This window comes from Acanthochromis polyacanthus, chromosome 5 (assembly GCF_021347895.1).
Source record: "Acanthochromis polyacanthus isolate Apoly-LR-REF ecotype Palm Island chromosome 5, KAUST_Apoly_ChrSc, whole genome shotgun sequence".
Classification (NCBI taxonomy): domain Eukaryota; kingdom Metazoa; phylum Chordata; class Actinopteri; family Pomacentridae; genus Acanthochromis; species Acanthochromis polyacanthus.
Window position 1 is genome coordinate 27701423 of NC_067117.1, and position 17051 is coordinate 27718473.

At 39.0% G+C, this 17051-nt stretch overlaps 1 protein-coding gene across 1 annotated transcript in view; it reads left to right on the forward strand.

Annotated features, from left to right (window-relative positions):
• Nucleotides 1-10344, forward strand: part of fbln2 (fibulin 2) — a 92561-nt gene extending 82217 nt beyond the window's left edge. Inside the window, exons 15-17 of the mRNA XM_022202999.2 lie at nt 903-1031; nt 3702-3825; nt 8439-10344. Coding sequence (XP_022058691.2) covers nt 903-1031; nt 3702-3825; nt 8439-8799 — 614 coding nt within the window. The 3' untranslated portion in view covers nt 8800-10344. The remainder of the gene's footprint in view (nt 1-902; nt 1032-3701; nt 3826-8438) is intronic.
• Nucleotides 10345-17051: the final 6707 nt, after the last annotated feature.

Below are 17051 nucleotides of genomic sequence, written 5' to 3' on the forward strand. Positions count from 1 at the left end.
GAGACAACATGGAAACTAGACGAGCCCTCAGTAGAGGGCAAAACCACGCCCTCTTCTGGCGAAAACCCTGTCCTCCCTATACAAATGATGCAATATGTATCAATTTTGATCATCGTAAGTATCTCCCTTCCTACTTGATCTGCTGACCTGTAACTCCACAACTGAGCAGGGGACCTTAGACTGATCTTCACTGCCAAGTTTGATTATCCTGACTTCAGCACTTGCAGAGATATCGAATCGGACATAGCCACATACATACATACATACATACATACATACATACTTACCCAGCCAGCCAGATACCGCACTGAATGCAGTAACCCCGCTGACGTTCGTCAGGCGTGGTTAATAAGATGAATGTTGGATGAACCCTGACAGGAGATTTATTCTCAAAATAACCAACTTGGGTTTAGATTTCCAATATTGTGTACAAAAACAGTGAAATGTCGATAATAATAATGACTTCCAACCTTTTCAAGACATCAGACTCATGCAGGGATGTCATGTGACCAAGATTATCAAGTATAGATGAATTCATGACATACAGTATGTATACATACAGCAGGTGCTCCAGAACCCAACAACTTATCCAAAAGAGACTGTTATAGATGGTTTCGCTGTGGTGTAATATGGTAATATACAGCATTAAGGGGCTACAAGAGGGAAACTCTGTGACTAGCACGCTAGACACATTCCTCATGTGATCCAAATAATGATTCACTTTTTGTTTTGTCTTGGGAGACGGGGCCTCCAGGTAGCTTCTGCTGCTAATCCCCTTGACATGAAAGCATCACACCAGCACAGAAAACACACATACAAAGATAAAGAGCTTCATCTGAAGCAGCCTGTGGCATCCTCACAGGGTTCTAATCTAACTGATGAGACGTGTGTGTTTTGGACAGATATCGACGAGTGTTCCCAAAGCATCGGGAACCTCTGCGCCTTCAAGTGTGTTAACGTTGCAGGCAGCTACCAGTGCTCCTGTCCTCCTCATGGATACGTCATGTCGGCCAACGGGCACACCTGCAGAGGTGAGACGTCACTCGATGTCTTCAGAAATGAATTCATATTGTTGTTTTTTTGTAGTTTTGTTAGGTTTTCCAGTGAAGCTCTTCTTCACTGGAAACTGTTTGCATCTAGCATTAAAAACTGGACAGTGAATGGTTGGTTCAATTCCCTGGTTCTTTTGTTTATGACATCAGCTACTCTGCAGTAACCAAAAACTGAATACATTTTAATCTTCAAACTTTCCAGCTATTTTAAAACTTGTTAAAATGCATTCACTGTTACAAAGAATGAAGAAGACTAATGAGACAAAACTGCACCACATGTACCTAAAATTCACATTTGGAACAGTTTCACATAATTTCTCCTTTTTTTATTTGGCAGATTGCGGCACTGATTAAACACAAGTAGAAATACAAGTTAATGAATTTCTTTTTTGGTTGTAAGTCAGTCAAATTTTAAATTTCTTCTAAACTCATTCCTCCTCAGGAAACAAATTTCCTGCAGTTTCGACCACACCACTAGTTTTCAGTCAAATCACGCAGTCCTAATTAGCAGACGGTGTTTTGTAAAGTTGTGACCATGAACACTGAGTACCATATCTGTATTACTTAGCTCTGAATAATTAGATTGCAATTCTGTATTTATTAAAATGTTCTTTCTTCCTTCCATGCTCCTGATGTACTCTCACTGGAGCAAGTAGGTGATTAGCTTAGCTTAGACCAGGGGTCGGCAAGTAGATGTGGCTTCGGGCCAAAATGTTTGTAAACAATCGAACAGCGGGCCAACCTTCGGGGGGGTGCGCTCCGATTCCGTGAGCGGGGGGGGGGCGGATACCGCGAGCAGCGGAGCTTCTACAGCTGATCGCTGCTGCTTGGGACACACGTCTCAATTCTGATCACAGATGTAAAAAACACTCCCGAGACACACACATGTTTTGCACACACTGTTGCTCAGTGAAATCTGGCTACAACCGTGTAGCGCGAACGCGGAAATGCCTGGCAGCAGCCGACCACGAGAGTTTCGTGTTGCGGTGACGGACTGGCTTGGTTCCATGCCAAATCAAATTTTCAAAATCATCTGGCGGGCCAAATATTATTCCTGACGGGCCAGTTTTGGCCCGCGGGCCGCCAGTTACCAACCACTGGCTTAGAATAACGATGACATGTTTTGTTTAGAAGGAGAAGTATGTGTTGTACATGAGTCACTCAAAACAACTTTAAGAGGAGTGTTGCACAAAAGTCGACAAGAAACCTGCTAGTATCCACATAGTCAGACAAACCAGATGTAGGATGTGGGTATAAGCCACCAAGGACGACTGAAATGCTTGGAAATGCTTTACAATTTTCAGCAATCAAAAATGATGGAGTAGAATGATGTGTATTGCAGAATGGGCCGGAAAGTGAGACGAGGGTCCACGTAACTTAGCAAATAGTGAAGACACATGCTGATTTAGTGCAAATGCATGAAAGGAAGTCCTCCAAATGAACTTAAAATGGACTAGAGAAGACGGAAAATAGAAAGTATATAATAGTAACAAATATGCATCTGCACAGCAGGTGTTCGCAGCCGTCTGTGTTTCTTGTCTGTAAGGGAGCATAATTAAGGTTTATGAGTAAAATGTTTGTTATGCTGCGGTACCATGCATGGCCTTTTGGATCCTCCAAACTTCAATTTCTGGACATGGCGCTTCCTGTGTCAAATTTTTAGTCACTGTGGGCTCATTTTTCGCAGCAATTAAACAGCACAGCCACTGCTAGAAGTAGAGGAAACTTAGAAATGTCTCCTGGCACTATGACACAGATAAAATGCCATAAGTCATGAAAATTAAAGTTGAATTCTTCTTGTTTTTATTTTAGTTTTTAAAAAATGTGGTAAGTACTACAACATGTATCCAAGTGTTCACAGGTGTTAATACTGGGAGAAAATGCAGTTTTACATCTATGGGTGTACTATTTACATTTTTTATTAGTTTTCCTACATGTCTTCTGTTTGCTTTGTGTACACAGCTTGCAGTTCAGCCTAAAAGTTGCAGAATTTTTGTCACATGACTGTTAGTGACAGCTGAGTAATTAATGGTTTCACATTTGTTTCAAGGAGCTCCAAAGTTTTTAGTTTTATGCAGAATATGGTTAGAGCAAAATTAAACTTGTACAATAAAGTAAATATTATTGTATAATGCTATCTTAAGTTTAAATTCAATTCATTTTTTGGACAAAACAGCATGTTACAGATGAGTAATTCCATTGTAAGACTATCAAAAAGTTAGAAATCTGACAACTCTTTCTGTTCTCGCAGTTTGTGGCTGTGGTACATGGTGTAATGTTGGCATTTTTTTAAAGATAACATGTCTTTTCAGAGGTTTAATATATCTATCACCCAGCTAAGAAATAGTTGTTATGCTAAGCTATGCTAATTACCTGCTGGCTTCAGCTTCCTATGTTCTCATCTAATGCTCAGAAATATTCCTTTAACTTAATTTTTAACATAGCACAGACAAGAATTATGATGATTGATGCTGCACCTGCTGCTCTTCATCTGTTGGTGAAGATCGTGCAATGTGTTGTAAACCTCAGAAAAAGCCTAGTAAGTTGGCCTTGAGTTGGACTGCTTTGTTAAACAGCCTTAAATCTGAACATGAATGAGATGTGGTAGTCAGTTTGGGTGTTAATTGTTTTTACTGGCTCTTTTTCCAGATATTGATGAGTGCACAACTGGAACCCACAACTGCTCTTTCGGACAGAACTGCTTTAACCTGCAGGGAAGCTTCAGATGTCTCTCCTTCAACTGTCCTCCCAACTACAAGAAAGTGTCTGACACGTGAGTTACATTTATCTCTCAGCAGCTGTCTAATCTTGAGATGTTGTGCTCCAATGGTGCATTTTCCTGACCTGAGTATGATTTTATCTACATCAAAGTACGATCGAGTTGAGCCTTGGTAGAGTATCTGAGCGTGCATTTTCCCTTAGGTCCTATAAAATCTGCCCCTAACTGATATAATATATCATGTTTCTTGCAGTTCCCAGACATACTGCACCTTTAATCACTGACTTGAATCGATATACAGTATATGGGTTTCTTTCCGTGGGATTCTGTCTGGATCCTGTCATGCTGTGAAATAGTGTACATCCATGTCCTTACAGTGCAGCGTCCTGCACAGAAGGACCTTGTTAGCAGTGAGCCGGCTGCAGAGGCTGGCTGGTAACTGAACATAACTCCCATCGAGCTGCACAGCGAAGTCAGATGGCTTTGATCAGCTCGGTGCTTCCCGGCGCCGTCTCTGCAGCTCTCTGCTCAACGCTCCACTGGACAGAAACAGCGCACACACACCGACACACCCTCCGGTCGGCCCACGAGAGGCTTCTTATCAGTGTTATCTAGAGACACCTTATTAACCTCACTGTGACGTGGTTTGGCTCGCCACAAGAGACATCTTTCATTCATGAGTAGACTTGGCAGGCGGATGAGATTAAAATGTCTCCCAGATTAGAGGTTCCAACACGCTCTGCCCTGAAATGAATTGTTCAAATTTTCCGCGGCACTAAATCAGGGTTTACTCCCGGCTGTAAATTCTGATGTGTGATGGATAAGCTGTCGCAGAGCATCAGAATGCAGACTGGGCAAACCATGCGGCCTCAAGAGGATGCTGCTTTCTTCATTGTGTGGCTGCTCTCTTTGCTGCACATTTTCTGTTTTCACTGAATCCTCCCTCACTGCCATTGTTCGACTTGTAGCATTACTTTAACTACATTTTCCAGTAACAGTTTAGTAGCATGTAATTTAATGGTAAAATCGAATACATTTCCAGCAGCAGGATCCAACTGTGTGCTCCTGACATTGCATTTATACTTGCAAATCCTGAGCTTGTACCTTTCTCATATTATGGTGCAGAGTGTGTGCCAATAAGAAACTATAAGCCAGAGATCATGGATTTAGCTACTAATTGGCTGGAGGTAGTTAATGAGAGACCGGCAGAGGAAACCATAAAGCTGGGAGGATCTCTTCCTTATCACTCTCCAAGACATTTGTTTATTTAATAATGAACTAGTTCATCCATTGTTCTTTGCATTACAACCAGAAGCATAACAGAGATATAATCTACAAAACATAAATCAAGCTCTTCTTTTAAGAACAGATTCTAAAAGTTTGCAGAGTGAAGTTGGAGGTTTTTGGCAAAAAAAGCTAAAATATTTTAAGACTTAAGTCGTAGCAATACATAGAAAAAATTACAATTAAGTTGGAATTTTACAAAGGTTTTGTAATAAATCCAGGATTACATTGTAATTCTGTAAGTCTGCACAGTGAAGTCAAATTTTTGTGCAGAAACACTAAAATATTTCCTCAATTAAGTTGTAATTTTAAGGATTAAAAATTGTGAATGAATTAGGTTACAATTTGCATGCAAACAAAGCTGTGCACAATGCCATAATTTTAATTAAACATTTTGTAATATTCCCAGGATTAAACTAGAGTTTAACTTACACGCCTACCTCAGCAGCCCATGGGATATGTCAGTGGCTTTGGTAATCACTAGCAACCCTTCCATCCATGGCTAACATTTAATATATATACAAATCACAATAAAACTATCCGCCTTTTATTGTGTAAGTCCCCCTCATGCCACCAAACACCTCAGACCTTTTGGATCAGGGATATGGTGCCTTTGTTGGTGCCCTGTGGTGTCACAAGTCACTGCTGTTTATAAAGCACATTTAAAACAACAGAACTTTATTCAACGTGCCACACGATGTTACCACAGTTAGTCTATTGTGAGCCAAATCAATCTCTGGCTTCAACATCAACATCAGCTCCTTTAGCTCCTCTGCAGTCCTACACATGTATGACCTTATATTTGAGTCACGCAGCTTCCAATGACTACTAGGCAACTTTTCATAAAACCCAAAAAGTTGTTCACGGCAGTTACCCTTGTTCTGAAGGTATTTTCATTATTGTTCAAGACTACAATTTGGATAAAAACAGTGTGGTGCACCAGACCAAATTCTTAGTCTAGTATTGAACTGTAGCTCGCTTGTAGCCTAATTCACTGCCACTGTAGTTACACATGTAAAATGAAGCTAAAAGACTCGAAAAGTAAACATATGCTTTGGATTTGCATTTATATGCGTAAAGCACAAGCATAACGCTAGCATTGCGCCTCTGCATTGAAGTATGTGAGTGTTTTAGCATAAATGGGATTAAATCATTCATCATAGTTGAAAAATCCATCCATCCATCAGCTACTGTCATCCTGTAGAGATCTGACATCGGGCAAAAGGTGAGGTGCATCCCTAATAGGTTGCTAGTCCATTACAGGGCAAACACAGCCATTCAACCTACGCCAGTGTAGAACTGCCAGTTTAACCTACCATGCATGTCTTTAACTGTGACAGGAAGCTGGAACATCCAGAGAAAACCCACACAGACACAGAGAGAACACACACAACTGACAGCCAGATGTTTTCTGTTGTGAAGAAATAACGTCCCAAAACAATGAGTGAGAGTGTTTCATGTATTCATTAGCAGTAGATGTTTCTTGATGTGGAACAGCTTCAGTGTATGAAACCGCTACCTTTCTGATTTCCAATGAAGAGAAAATTGCAGTTCATTCCAGTGCAGCTTCCCTCTGGCAGTCGGTTATTGCTCTGACGATATGCCATCAAGTGAAATGACACCTTTTCCTGTACTAGAGAAAAGTAAAATAGTCCCAATTCAGTGACCATTCTTATGCCGTGTTCAAATTTAACAGAAAAATGAGTGTCTGAGCTTCATGTGACCTTTGCTGAGTGAAGTAGTGAGAGCCATTTAACAACTTCAGGACTTTTTTTGACTGTTTTACCAAAACCTACAGGCTCAAATGTGATCATAGATGGAAACATTTTTATAACAAACCCAATAGCTTCCAAGTGTTTTTTTCCCCTGTGTCAGTATTTTAGTAGACACATTCAGTAACACACCTTGTTGATTTATACTTTCATCCTACTATCTTAACTGCATGATCAATGCAGAGCTGAGCTTTCTGTGGCGTCTTCACATGTTTTCTTTTGTGATTTTATTTATGTGAAACATGTCACAGAACATGGGGGACATGACACCAAAAATACATCACTTTGTAAATGTACACTGGTAAGATACAAAAGTAAAACATTTTATTAATGTTAGAAAAATTAAATCAAGACATGAATGTTAGTAAAGAAAAACAAGGATAAAAATAAAACTGGGAAAAATGTGAAAGAATTAATACTAATAAACAATAATTATATTAATAAAAAATTAGGATAATATTATGTATTAGCACAGAATTTACCAAAAAAAATATAGTCTACATTGACTGTTAGCAGTTAGTAAGTAAACACACCAGTACAGAATAAATATAAAAGGTCGACATAGTATCTAGTCTTTTAAAGTGCCAAACTGTGTTCTGTCTAACAGCCAGCAGGGGGCGACTTGTCTGCTCAAAAATAGAAATCCCATTATATAGAAAGCTTTGAGAAAAAATATTCTACTTCTCACTTGATCTGTTGATTCAGTAAACAATTTTCTAACAAGTTAAGGGTCTCAGTGACCAGTTTATCATGTGATTCATTCTGTAAATTATGGTCGAATTGAGAGGAAAAATAAGGCTAAATCAGGACAAGGCCATGAGATTGACTGATCACTACCATATGTCAAGCAATAATTATATGTATATAAAAGATGGTTGTAGCCTCCAGGGCTGAACATGGAAATGCCTGAAACCTGCATTATTTTCAGCCGCCAGCAGGGGGTGACTCTACTGGTGGGAAAAAGAAATCAGATAATGCCAATGAGAAAATTACCCTACTTCCCTCTTGATTTGCTTCCTGATTGAACATTTTCCTAATAACTTATGGTCCCAATCATTAGTTTCTAAACTTTGTAAATACACCATGAAGTCCTTTTGGTTAATACTGGTCCCATGTAGAGGAATATAGACAAAGCAGAGTATGTTTTAGTTTGGGGCTACCTTGTAACTGACAGGTTGTAATTGTATTACCATATCATCAAGATTCTCTATTTTGATCTCATTATGTCCAGTTTCAGAAGACCAAATTCAAGGCTTCAAAACAGTAGTCAACAAACCACTGGGTGACATCACAATGTCCATCTTTTATATACAGCCTATACACACCAGTCTCCATCTAGTGGTGCTACTGGGTACTACAGCAAATATACAAAACACTGATATTGACACCTTATGTCCCTCAACATCTGCATTGTTTGTGTGATAGATACTAGACATATTGAATCCATTTAATTAAGTTATTATGGATTTATTTTTACCATCCATAGAATACACTTATTGTATTTGTTTTTATCAATCACTGCTCCAGTATATAGTCTTTCAAAATAACCTTTAATTATTGTCTTCCTCCTCTAACCTCTTCTTGTCTTCGGCTTTCCTGTCTGGTTTTCAGACGTTGTGAGAGGATCAGTTGTCCCAGTAACTCCATGGACTGTCAGAACTCCCCCACCCGGATCACCTACTACCAGCTCAGCTTCCAGACCAACATCATCATTCCAGCCCAAGTCTTCCGAATCGGACCGTCCCCCGCCTACTCCGGTGACCACGTTGTCATCAGCATCACAAAAGGTAACGAGGAAGGTTACTTCAGCACCCGTAAGCTCAACAGCTTCACAGGTGCCGTCTACCTGCAGAGACAAGTCCGTCAGCCCAAAGACTTCCAGATAGACGTGGAGATGAAGCTGCTGAGGCAGGGGACGTTCACCTCCTTCCTGGCCAGGATCTACGTCTTCATCACGTCTAGCACTATGTAATGGACACATAGAGACAGAGACTAGATATTTCATATGGTGCTAAAGTTTTATATGTGCACACTTTTCTAATGCCTTTCAGTTTTCAAACATGATTCAAGAACGTTGTAGAATGTCGCCAAAGATTTAAGTGTTCACTTTATTTTTTTGTTGTCTTTGGTAGGTTTTCCGCAGAGTTTCAATGACAATCATATTAACTGAAAAAAACTTGTATTTGTATGTACCAAAAATATTTTTCAGCTTGCTAATGTAATTTAGCTTTTATGCACCATCATTAATAGTCTTCAAACAGATTGTACAGTAGCAAGTGACTGCACAAATCTGATTTGGCAGTTTGTGCTCTCTTCAAAACTCCCATTTCTTCCACCTCCCAGTGATGAAATGGTCTTTTTCATTGAATTTATTCTTGACAAAACAAATAAGCAGCACTAGAAGTTAAGGGCACTTGTCAGATATGAGGCCCAAAACTGACAAAAAGTAAGTTAAAAAATGAATTAAAGCTTTTAAGCATGAATTATACTGTTAAAATGCTAATCATTTAACAATCATTTAACTTCCAATCAGTTAGTTAAAACACAGTGAACTGTTTTCTTTTACTACAAATCAACTGATAATTCACCTTGTTGTCATTTATTTTCACATTTTTAAAAAGTCCTGTAATTTAGTCTTGTATTTATTCTTAGCAGCTCATTTTTTTCAGCTCCTTTGTGTTGGCCTTCACACATTTTAGATAATTTTTCCAAGTAATTTCATTTATTCTTACTACTGTATCACTATTTTCATTTCCTTGCGTGTGTGATAATGAGATGGGTGTGTGGGGGGTAAAAGGAATAGAGTAAGAACTTATTTACAACAAATTAGATTTAAATTTGTGACAAATTTAATGAATAAAATTTTGTTTAATTGTACCAACTATTTGGAGATTAATTCTAGTTTTTTTGAATTCCATTAATTGAAACCATTGAAGACAAATATAAATCTTAATATGTAATTCCCCTGTTCCTTATAAATGATGCAACAAACTGCACAATTTATTGACGCATTCAGTTATATTTATTTTATTTATGTTTTATCAGTTTTGGACCTTCAAATCATCACCGCATTTTTTCCATGTGGCCGCCAAAAAGGAGCACATAATCCTTCAAATAACATATTTTCTTCAGCCTTTGGTGTATATTGTTTTTCAAAAGATGTAATCTGATGAATGGAAGTGTTGAAAATCACACGAGAAAATGTTCAGCAGCCGCAAATGGCAAAATTCCAGCACTGAGACCGTTATTGTAGAGGACGTCGCTGTTGATTGTTTGCTATATTCTTTTCCTTTATTACAGGACTCATCTTTTTTTTATGTTACTGTGTTGTAATTATCTCAGGGTAAAAAAAAAAAGAGAAAGAAATCAAGCAATCTTGTCCACGCTAGACAATTTCCTGTGTGCAGGAATGAATGGGTCTGCTGCTGTAACTGCAGACTGGCCTCCATGTACAGTCTTAGCTTTTGTATCTATAAACCAATAAATGATGATTAAACTGTTGTCATTTGCTCAATAACAGTGTCAGGATCAGTTTTTCCACACCAACATACTAAGCATTGGTCCCGTGGAGTTATTTCCGTTCTTACGCTGAGCCAACATCCCCCTCTGCTGGTTGCAGCAGACCAGTGTTTCACCACTCTAATAACACTCATCAAACATTTTGTAATTTCCTTCAAGTGTAGCCAGATTTTTATTCAGATCATATGTAGAATCACACTGATTCTGAGCACTTCTCATTTCGACTGTTTTCACCACCTCGTCCTGCTGGTGTTACACCCTGTTACATTCCCACACGGAAAGTGTGTCCTCAGTCTATTAATACATCCCAACAGACGGGTGTTCAGCTGGAAACTAGAGAGGGTGGGGTCTAGCACAGGTCACCATATAGATAAGCAGCACAGTTGGACTGGTACAAGATAATAACACTGGCATTTTTGAAACTACTAAGTGATAAACTGTCAGAACAGGTTCACAGTGCTTCTGAGCTTAGATTCTTCTGGACAGAAGAGCATCATTCTTTAAAGATTTATTCCTGCATTTGATGCTGGTGGTGATAGATGGTGACTATGAAGGCCATGCTGTGTGATTTATGTCACTCTCCAAATCCTCAGACCAGCCAGCAAGTCCATGTGGCCTCTAGAGTAGATGTTATGTTCCTCTGTTTTTCAGGTCTTTCATTTAATTTATGAGCCACCTGTTGGTTTGCAATATTAAGGGTTCTCAGCTCTGCTCTTGTGCCTAACCTACAGCTTTGTCATTGAGCAAGCATGTGATGAACACAATCTGAATTATTTCATTTTCTATTTACCTTTGTAATTGTATTATTTTTTTATTTTTTAACACCATCATATATTTTTTAAAGCTTTTACTGCAAGGTAAGGAGCCCCTCTGGTGACATGGTAAAAAAAATAAATAAATTGCAGCCACGATATAGCTATAACTTGCACACAAAATATGACTTCATTCGCACAAAATACTACTTTGTTCCCATGAAATACTACTTCGTTCCCATGAAATACTAATTCGTTCCCACGAAATACTAATTTGTGGCCACGAAATAGGTATAACGTGTGCACGAAATACTAGCAGCTGGGTAAGGAAATCGAGCGTACCGTCTCTACAACCTGCAATAATCTGTGTACGGGGCCCCGTACCTACGTGATGTTCCTAGGATGAGTGTTTTTTCTTAGCTGTTCTAGTCCATATCTTGTTACCCTGCATTTAGGCAGTCATTTATATATAATAGCTACATTCCTAGAAACTGAAATCATCCTTTTAGTTTTAGCTGTACCCGTAGAAAGTGACAGCCTTCCAGAAATAAATCGCCTATTTTTACCTGTTTCTGAGCGCTAAACATGGTTCCAAGAGGCGGGAACCTTCATCCAGCAGCCCACACACATAATTCTGTTACAGTAACCTTAGTGCACAAATTTACAAAGTGTTTTTCTGTTTCACATTCAAAAACAGGATCTCTTACTCATCAAGAGTCTTTTTAATCTCATTGTCATTAAAATATTTGCAGTGTCTTTTTTTTAACTGCACTGTTAAGTTTCCATCTTCGGGGCTCAGCAGTTAGTGCTGTGGTGTTTTTGCATAAAAATCATCTGTCAATCAGCGTGTCCACTGCTGGGATTTTCACCTCTGAGTCTCTGTTGTTGATATCTAGTTTTCTATTGTAAATCACAAATATCAAAAACAGGCCACATTTAGTGCACCAGGTAGAATTATCGTACCACATTCCCACACGATAGGTTTCCAACTAAATAATGTTGAATGTGATGAAGACATACCTAAATTAATTTATCCAAACACATTATCAAGAGTCTGTAAAAGTGATTGCACAAGAACAAGTAGTGCATTGCTGTGGTTCATGTGAGTGGATGGTACTAAGTTGGTTCAGGAAATTGCTCATCAGCCTGTGCAGCAGTGACACTGGTCTGCACTGGGTGGCTTCTTTCCTCTCTGCTGAAGCCCAAACGCATCCGGCTATTGAGGTGGCGTCCCACACATGAGGGCGTGTGATCTCTGATTATCTGTCTGAGCTTCAAACAGTTATCAAGGCTACTAAATATATGTGCTGAGGACCCACCTTGTTATTGTACCATGAGAACAACCAGACATCCAGTAACTTTATTAAACTAACGCCCAATTGTTGACTGGTTCCTTTCAGCAGGTCTTGTTTTACTACTCTGCTGCTATACCAGACCGCATGCCTCTTAAGGGGAAAAAAACAGAAATATGTACTTACGAGTCAAAGCATTAAGACCAATCCTTCTTAATGATTTTTTTTTTTTTACAATGTCTGGATGCTGCCAGACCTCTGAAGGTTTATCAGTGAGTGCAGTACCATCTGTTGTACCTACTTTTATCTACAGTTATCTACAGATGCAAGCAAAAGTTTACATATGCTAATAAAGACCATGTTTTTTTATGACAGTCTTAAGTTTCCAGTGACTCCTGTAACTCTTAAAAGTTCCTTGGCCATTTTATCATCAACTTCTGGTTTTGATAGCTGCACAAGCTTCTAGTTACATCTTTGACCAAGCCCCTTGACAGAATTGGTGCAGTTCAACTTTGTTAGCTTTCTGACAAAGACGTTTCAGAAATGATTGTTTTTTGTTACAAAAATGCAAGTGTTTCACAGTTCAAGAAGTCATTTAAAACTCGAGGCTGCCATGCAATACTGTACATGTTCTGTACAAGTGTATGTCAATTTTTGCTCATGGCTATATGTACCTGCTTGTTGTTTCCTACATGAATAGATAAAAAAGGGACCAAGACATTAGCAGCATATCCTTCTTGTTCTGCAAAGCTTAAGTTGGAGTCACCATGGATGGAACTTATGTCAGCATATACCCTGTTCATGGTTTGTACCTTCTCAGACCACCATCAGCAGGCCTTTCTGATTTGGAGATTAACCGCTAGTGGAATTGTGGTCCTTGTCAAAGTGTACAAGATCTTTAGATCAGGTCATTTCCCCTTCAACTGACACATTAGCCCCTTTCACACAACCTGCCCAAGGTGGGACTGTTGTGTTTTATGGGTTTTTTGTTGCATTGTTGTTGCAATAGCAGTATATTGAGGACATATTCTTAGCAGCACTGGTGTAGAATCTCTGTGTAAAGTAGGCTAACGGTTGTGAGAACCAACTGTTAACTTACTACTATCTCGTATATCCCAGGATTTTATGTGGTACAAGATGTGTGTGATAACAATATTTTGGCTCATTCATGTTTCTGCAGTTTTAAGTTCTCAGCTGAAATGCTGCGTTCACATCAGTGATGAGAAAGATGTCTATGATTGTTGGTTTTCTTGCGTTATCTTTTCTAATCATTACTGGAGATTACACCTGTAATAATCAACAAACAGAAAAAAAAACACCAACATTAACTACATTTTCTTACTGGAAGCTCCAATGCTGCAAGAAAAAAAAAGCCATTTCCTTCTGTTCAAACATTTTTATCACATCTGACTACAGAACTGATGAATAGATTTCTTCTAGTACAGGTCAGCTGTTGTGAGTTGTGAGGCACAGTTGTCTTTCAGAAGTGGATTCCTCCTTGGTTTACATCTATGAAAAACTTGTTCAGTGTCTCATTGACATGTTGGTACCAGAATTGCTTGGATTCATCAACCTGATCTTGGTGGTGATTACTGGATGTTTCTTGCCAGCGCAGCAATGCCTTTTCCTACTACACCCTCTGAAAGTCGTCACAGTGTGCAACTCCTTGTACTTTTTAATCATGCTTTGCACTGTGGTCACTGGCACTTGAAATTGAGCCACTTGGGGATGCCTTTATCAACTTTTCTCTTCTTGTGAGCTGCCAGAATGTGCAACATCTCCTCAGTGATGGACCCTAATAGCAAACTTACTAAGCAGTTTGGTTTTAGCCATGACTTGCACTTGACTGGTAACATGCGACATTTTAGACGGCTATGAATATTTATGGATGCCCAATATGTATACATACTACTGTATTTAACAGCAATAAAAGCTATTCTGCAGACATTTTAATGCTCTTTCTCTACTGTCACTCATACATACATGCATTTATCCAGGTAACATTTTCAACTTTCAGGACTTTTATGTTGAAGCAATCTCCAATAGAATGTTCTTTTTTCTTCCTGTAAGTGTTCGTTAACTCCAGATTTTCCATTAAATGGAATAGGTGTGGTAGATTATCCCTTTTTACAGAGCAGCCAGCTATTAACACAAGTTAATTTGCCTGATTTCAGCAGAGGGCCGAACTGTCATGAATGCATATGCGAAGGATGGATTGTGATTTGAATGAAACTGACCGCTTAGAATAAAATTCAGAGGGCGAGGCAGCCTTATTACAAAACTATTAAGGCTGCCTTCAGAGAGCAAGAGACATCAGTAAAAGTCGAATAAAAGCACATCAGAGGTTGGCCAATGAAATGAAAGCAGTGTGTTAGCGATCAGTGACCATGAGGTTCGAGGGTTCAGGCGTGCCGGCCGGCTTTGATCGTAAATGGAGATGTGAAGAAAGTGGAGAGCGGCCGGTGGAAGGTGAAGAGGCATAAAGACACCATGTAGAAGAGAAATCCAGACGGTTTTACCTCAAACACATTCAGGCTGACGGACAGTTTACCAAATGACCTGAAAGTGCACACTAGACTGCTGTAAGTGATGTCCAGCCAGTACACCCCCTACAAGGGCTGATGGTAGAGATAGAAAGCTGTAGGTTGGTAGTTACGGTTAAATGGAGTTTGTTGTTACAGTGTTCACAGTCTGGTTGCTTCCATGGCTTGGTGCAGAGGAGCAGATACTAAAAGGTTCAACAGCTGGAGACTTCTGAGAGCCAATGGGAAGAGAGTACAATATGAGTTTTTATTTGTGTATTAGGTGTCACAAAAATACTAAATTACAGAATTGGAAAGCAAAAAGGGGCCATAAAACAGTTGTTTCAGCGTCACCAGTTGCATTTTTGTTGTTAATGGTGTATAGGATGGCACAAATGGTTGTAACATGAGGTTTAATATACACTATACAACAGGTGGTATTCTAAATGACTGCTGCTATTTGATGCATATCAAAGTTCCTCCATCTGGCTTCTAAAGAGGCTCAGACAGTAAAATTTTGTCAAAATGAGAGTTTTTTTTTAGAGCAAACGCAACTGTACATGCATTTGACAAAAACATGAGGATGGAATCAGAATAATATTGTGCAAAATCTTAAATCTGTATTGGCGTATTATTTTCAGACTTTGTTGATCAAGTATTTTCTAAAAATATATGTTTATTTCCAGTGTTCTATCATATTTCAGTAAAATGTAATCACATGACTACTTAGTTGGGTTTATCAAACGATTATCGCTGAGTCTAAAATACAGCCGGATAACTAACATCTCCCATGAGACACAGTGAACAGGTACACAGGAAGAAACCATTAAACTTGGGAATCGATCACTTTTTAAATAATAATTCTTTAAAAAGTAAGGATGGGGCATTGAACTTGGCAGAGAACGTGCTCCCCAAGTGGCCTTTTAATTTCTAAACATGTCTTTATGTGCTTACTTCGAATGAAATACGAAAAACGATTGTTGCTATTGGGCTTAATGTAATAAATTTGATGTTTTTATTCTTTTTTGTGAGAATTACTGCTGTTTGTTTGCTGTGTTTTCCTGCATTAATTTCTGTGACATTGTTTTGTGATTGCTTTTATCTAAATGCAAAAAATCCACAGCATCAGTCACCTCATTATACTTAGTTACTTTTTAATTACATGTAAATTGCATGTCTTACAATTGCATTTGAATTACCTTTCTATTTTTATGTGTAAAGCTATTAATTAATAGACACAACAGTAGGCGTCATGAGATGATGAGTGAGCTGCAGGTTGACAACAGAGGGCAGCAGACTGCACCAATCCCACAACCGCAGCCGGCTGCTGAAAGAATGTTCACTTGCACAATACACTTGCGTAACTTGTCTGAGTTTCAGCTCATCAACTGCATGCCTACAGTTTCCATTCCAGCACATGTGAGCACAAACACATTCCCATTCTTCTCGCAGGGGCTTCCTCCCTGCAGGACCACACCACCAATTCCATTGAACGGCTGCGTTCAATCACATTTCCACAGTAATAGTATGTCAGTCCAACCTATTAGTGGGTGGTTATCATGTGTGAACCTATGAGTCAGCTTTTCCATGGATAAAAGTGATGCATTTCTTCCAAAGCACAGAGCTCTGTCTGTCACGGCCCCACCAGGTCTCCTCGGGGGAGTCGGTTAAATGACGCCTTAGATTGGCTGATTATACACTATTCATCTTCTACTGTTTTATCGTTCCTTACTAGTGTTTGAGGTCTTTTGCACGCCTAACAATATCCTCTGAGAAATCAAAGAGCTTCTGTTTATGTAAGATCCTCATTTTGTTTACAGCACAACCAGACTTGTGATTGTCGGCACACTCACGGTTAGTCATACTCACCTGAATGTTCCTGGAATTGATATATTTTGCAATATTATTTGATGTGACAAGCAGAGTCTCGCTTTGATTAATTCGGCTTTGTGATAAGTGATCAAACGCTACTTCAGGTGATGTGGTATTTTCCTTGGATTACAAACTTTCTTATCATTTTTACCATAATTGCTCCCAGTGCGCTGCTTGAAGGTACACACATTGAAAAAAATGCAAAGATTCAACAAAATGAGACAAAAGATAAGATTTTCTTTTCTGGTTTCAAAAGCAATCCACATA